Source organism: Onychomys torridus, chromosome 12 (assembly GCF_903995425.1).
Source record: "Onychomys torridus chromosome 12, mOncTor1.1, whole genome shotgun sequence".
Classification (NCBI taxonomy): domain Eukaryota; kingdom Metazoa; phylum Chordata; class Mammalia; order Rodentia; family Cricetidae; genus Onychomys; species Onychomys torridus.
Window position 1 is genome coordinate 66,637,544 of NC_050454.1, and position 5,303 is coordinate 66,642,846.

General features: G+C 43.0%; 1 protein-coding gene across 1 annotated transcript; it reads right to left on the minus strand.

Annotated features, from left to right (window-relative positions):
* Positions 1-3,557: 3,557 nt before the first annotated feature.
* LOC118593818 (keratin-associated protein 11-1) lies at positions 3,558-4,079 on the minus strand. Its single transcript, XM_036203412.1, has one exon. The coding sequence runs from the start codon at positions 4,077-4,079 to the stop codon at positions 3,558-3,560; it is 522 nt and encodes a 173-aa protein (XP_036059305.1).
* Between the last annotated feature and the right edge of the window lie 1,224 nt (positions 4,080-5,303).

Here is a 5,303-nt window from a genome sequence, read left to right on the forward strand (position 1 = left end):
CCGAGAACTTGTGTGATGCATCTTCGAAAGCATTTATATGCAGTGGTAAATGAAGCATTTGAAAGTGAACCAGGAAGCCTGCGGAGGAAAACATACAGAAGAGAGAAAAGTCCTAGCAATGACTCCATGACCCTGAGCTCCCTGAGGCCCAGGAATCATATTTCTCTTTACTATGGAAGAGTTGATCTCAAAAGGACATTAGCATTTGATGAATGAAAGGCTCAGGGGAGAGATGGAACCAGGGAGGGAGGAGGGAGAAATTGAGCTCTAAATTTGCTAAGAAAAGAAGATAAAGGCCACGGTGGGTCAGCATGAGATAATAAAAAGTATCCAAAAGTAATCAGTGGCATAGTATCGGGAGTGTATTCTGTACTGAGTACCACAGAATGTCATTTACAAGTATTTAACATGGCAACTTTTATGCTATGTGTATTTTACCACGTAAAATTTTTAGCACATATTTTATAACCAGAATATAAATGACGTCTATGTCCCCAAACTTGCAATGCAGACTTTTGGCACCCAAGTGCCTTAGGGGTGAATTTTCTGAAAATCAAAGAAAGGATGTGCTGTCAAATGTCTGGATGAGGGCGGTCTGAACAGACGCAGAGAGAAAGCAGAAAGGCACTCCACAAAGTGACATAACCCTTCTAACATAGACAGTCGAGGGCACAGAGAAGGGAAACAGGCCACCATCCCCCATCCTCTGCCATCAGAGTCCCCAGAGCTTCTGGGGCAGCCATGACTTGAAAGGGAAGGGAAGGGAAGGGAAGGGAAGGGAAGGGAAGGGAAGGGAAGGGAAGGGAAGGGAAGGGAAGGGAAGGGAAGGGAAGGGAAGGGAAGGAAAGGAAAGGAAAGGAAAGGAAAGGAAAGGAAAGGAAAGGAAAGGAAAGGAAAGGAAAGGAAAAAGGAAAGGAAAGGAAAGGAAAAAGGAAAGGAAAGGAAAGGAAAGGAAAAAGGAAAGGAAAGGAAAGGAAAGGAAAGGAAAGGAAAGGAAAGGAAAGGAAAGGAAAGGAAAGGAAAGGAAAAAACACTCCACTCCCCACAACAAAAGACAGCTCAATGAATTTCTGTATCAAAGGATAGATGGCCCCCTTGAAACCTGCACATATTCTTTTAGCCTCTTCTTGAAAACAGAGACAGGAGATGCTATCATTGCTTCTGGCGCCCAAGTGAGCTAAGGGCTGAGGAGGTAAGCAGACCTACACAGACCATCACTTCCCACAGTGATGGAATGCTGGGTACAAATTGCACTTCCAGGCCTTAGGCTAAGAATCATCACATCCCTATCTTTAAGATTGTTCTCCAAGACAAACTTAAAATTTACTATGTAATAAGGCAAAGGATGGAGAGAACTTTCAAAGTTCTAGTATAAATAGAACTGTTATAATAGCAAAAGCAATAATAATAATTTTCCAAACAGAAATGAAGGTCAGCAACAGCTTGGCAAGATTGCTCCAATATACTTGAATGTTCATAGGGCAACAAACAGGCCAAGCAAAATACTGTCATATCAGACTATAACACCTATGTCAATATGTATTGTGAATATACCACTCTTATTTATAAGTATTTATTAGTCATATAAATAAAAAGAGAAGCCATATATTCATTGGAACCTAGAAAGCAAAAAGAAAGAAAAGTAAAATAAAATAAAAAATAAAAAAAATTATCTATCAGCCTCTGAATTTTCCAAATCATATGTGAAGTGAATAAAAGAAATAGTATTTGAGAGTCACATTAACTGAAACAGAAAGGGACATTTAGACACCACACACACACACACACACACACACACACACACACACACAGTGATCTGTATTTTAGGACAAACCAGGGCATTTTGAAAAGTCAGAGTAATTCTTATAAAAAGCTAGGACAAGGATGAGCATGCAGCAAAAGCCATGTCTTGCTTTAGTGAAAGATAAATGTGAGTCATAGCCAACATTTTTTGATAAAGGGGACATTTGAAAAAGAGTCAGCAGAGGGAGAAATTGAAAACACTGCATCTATATAGAAACCATCTATACATTTTTGCCTCTGAAAAGCTTTGGTAAAATAAGAAAACACTTAGCACTGACAACAGAGAATGATGCGTGGAGCCTCCATAAAGCAACTGTTGCTAGGAGAAGAGGCATCTGCCACTCCCGGCACTCACGCTGCATATGTCTCTATTTTAGCTAATGATTGTTCATTTCTGTGTCTGTCGGAGCAATTCTGAAGAGAACATATTGAGATGTGCTTCTGGACATGACAGATGAGAAGGGCGAGAGCAGCCACACTGGTAGCTCGCTCTCACATTTCTCTGAAAGGCAAAAGAAGCTGGCATGTGGACTTCCCACCCATCCAGATGGCTTGGTTCATCAGCATATGGATTACAGGAAAGAGCAAGCAAGAAGCCAGGGCATAAGGGTTAAAACAAACCAATACCAGAGCTGGAGTTGAGCCTCAGAGGCAGAGTGTCTGGCTAACAGACACAAGGATCTGGTTTCAGTCTTTAGCACCACACAAGCACAAAAGGAAAAATTATTAAGAGGCAAAACAATGTTCCTCAAGTTTTCTTAAGTCTCTCCTGCAAGATATACTAAATACTATTGACTAAGCATGTCTGTGACCACAGATTTGTTCCAGAGAATGAAGGGAGGTTATAGCCAGACTTGGTTCTTTGGATACAGTGATTCCCAAGGTCTAGAATCAACTGTACTTTCTGCTTGATTCTCCCTCCAGCCCAGCTGGTCATGGAGGGCTCATTTCAAAGGTTACCACTTAGGTCTTTTGATCTTTTGATTAGGAAAGCATGAACTCTGGTCCTTTGCTCAACTGCTTGCTCCACTGGGCAACTCTCTGAACTCCTTTGCTTCCTAAACAGCTTATCTGTTACCTCCATGGAAGCTGTTCTGTGGGCTCCTCAAATTTTCAAGGAATTATAGAGGTCAAATCAGTTGTCAAATCTCACAGTGTTTCACCACAGCCCTTACTTACCCACATTCTCCTAACAAGAAAACACAATGTGATTTCTGGCAGGTCTGGGAACACAGTCACTATGCCCATCCTCCATGCTCAGAAAGGGAAAAAGTCAGAACCTGATCAGTGAAGGATTATTCACAAATAACAAAACCTTACAAATAAAAAACTTGGCTCAGACATGTGGTTGCAATGCCAACTAATGCAAGTTTATTGAGAAATACATAGAGCAACAAGCTCCCTTTATCAGAGACACAAAAGCAGAAGCCAGGAGATACAGGAGCAAGGTGAAGATGTGGGCTGTTGGCATTAGAACCTCTGGAAGCTTCATAAGACCTCAGACTGGACTGAGGGTGGCGAAGCCTTTGGAAGCATCAAGAAGCTTGCACAGCACCAGAAATCAAACCTTAAAGTTAATCTGTGCTGGTAAGAAACATTTTAGAGTGTCAAAGGCAGCCTGTGCATAGTTAGCAACCAGCAACTGGGCAGTCAATAACGGTCAGTGATGAAGTATTCAGGCAGCATACAGGAAGATCCTGGAAACACAGCTGGCAGAGCATGGAGACTCAACTGGAACACCGGCTCCTACGCACTTAGCAAGTTCTTCGGCAGCTGGATACACAGGACTGCTGGTATGTCCTGGTGACTCCACAGGTTGGTTGGCAGACAGTAGAGATGCCTCCCACGGGTTGGCAGACAGTAGAGATGCTTCCCACGGGTTGGCAAGTGGTAGAGATGCCTCCCACTGGTTGGCAAGAGCTGGAAATGCCTCCCAAGGACTGACAGCCACTGGACACAAAAGTGAGTGGCCGGCTACAGGGAGTTGAGCAGGGATTGGAGACACAGGTAGTCTGTCGATTGCAAGTTACCTGGACAGGGGTGGAGATACAAGAAGTTCTCTGGTAGCATGTTGGCTGGCAGACAGTGGGCTCACAGCATGACTCCTGACAATGGTCCAGGAGCCAGGAACCAGTTTGGAAGGAACTGGGCAAGTAGATGCCACTCAGGCAGTCTGCATCACGGGCTGAAGCTGTGGCGACTGGACCTGCTGGGACAGTGTACCGTCCTCCTACTGGCCTGGAAGAGCAATTTCTTGGGGAGCAATTGAAAGACATGGTGGTGGAGTGAAGGCTGCAGTGTCTCCTTGAAGTTAGCTGAACTGTGAATGCCACTCCAGGCTCCTGGACGTTTATATACCCTTGCTCATGGGTGGGGCTCCCATGCTTGTTGCCTTGGCCTCTTTGGCTCACACCCCCTTGCCTTAGAACATCTTGTGAATCTACAAGTTAATTGTCTCTCCAGAAGCCTTCTTCCTCGTAAAGGACGTTTAGTAGTTTGGTAACTAAATCATAAGTCTCCTGCACTGTACTTAGTCTGGGTTAAGAATGCTGGTTTGATAGCTTCAAAGCTGTTGGTCATCCTTACCCACATTTTATCCCCCCATTTATCATCCTGCATCCGATGAGTGTCCATCCAGCCACAACTCCAAACATGCCACTGTCCTGCCGTCACACTCTCTCTCCCTTCTGGCCAGGACTGGTTACAAGCTCACACCCTGCTTGGTTTTGTCATTGGCATTTAATACCCTTTAAACATAACCTACTCAGCCACTCTTCACAGCTAACGGGGCTTCTGAGAAAGGGAGTTGCTTCTTCAAAATGCTTCATGATAGCAATGATAAGAAGGGCCAAGGAAAACCACACAAAGATTTATCCAAATCAGGAGGTGGTCCTCAGCATTCCTTAATGGACCAAAGCAGGAAGACCAGGGGAATGGGAGAAGGCAATGGCATCCTTTCTATTCCATCAAGACAGCAAGTTAGATGCTAATTAAGTAGAACTACATTCCCAGCCAAGACCCTTTTTAAATAAATTGGGTAAGAATTATCCCTAAAAGTTTTACTCTAATAAAAATGGATCACAATTACTCATGAGCCTCATTAGGATGCCAGGAGACAGGCTTCATTAATTTTAAAATTATTATAATGTTAATTTAAAAGGCTACAGCGTCTTTCTCCCATTTTGCTCAATATATTTGAAACATATTTATTTTTGCACAAGTCCTTATAGATAGGATGCATTTTAATCACAATTAAACTAAAGACTCTCCAAGGTCATTGTCTTTATCACAGATATGGATAGGCAAGGGTGAGAGGACCAGGCACTTAAACAATGCTTGGTAATAACTGAAGATAGGAAAAGGTTCCTGTAATATTTAATTATTCCTTTTCTGCTTGGGAAACCATACAGATGCTATTCTCCTTTGCTTTATCTTAGTAAATGTAATCAGCTCTGAGCAAGAAACCTGACTGTTTCTTTGAGTCCATCTGTACACAGGTA

Coding starts and splice junctions, on each gene's coding strand:
- LOC118593818 (XM_036203412.1), bottom strand. CDS start 4,079: ATGTCTTTCAATTGCTCCCCAAGAAATTGCTCTTCCAGGCCAGTAGGA.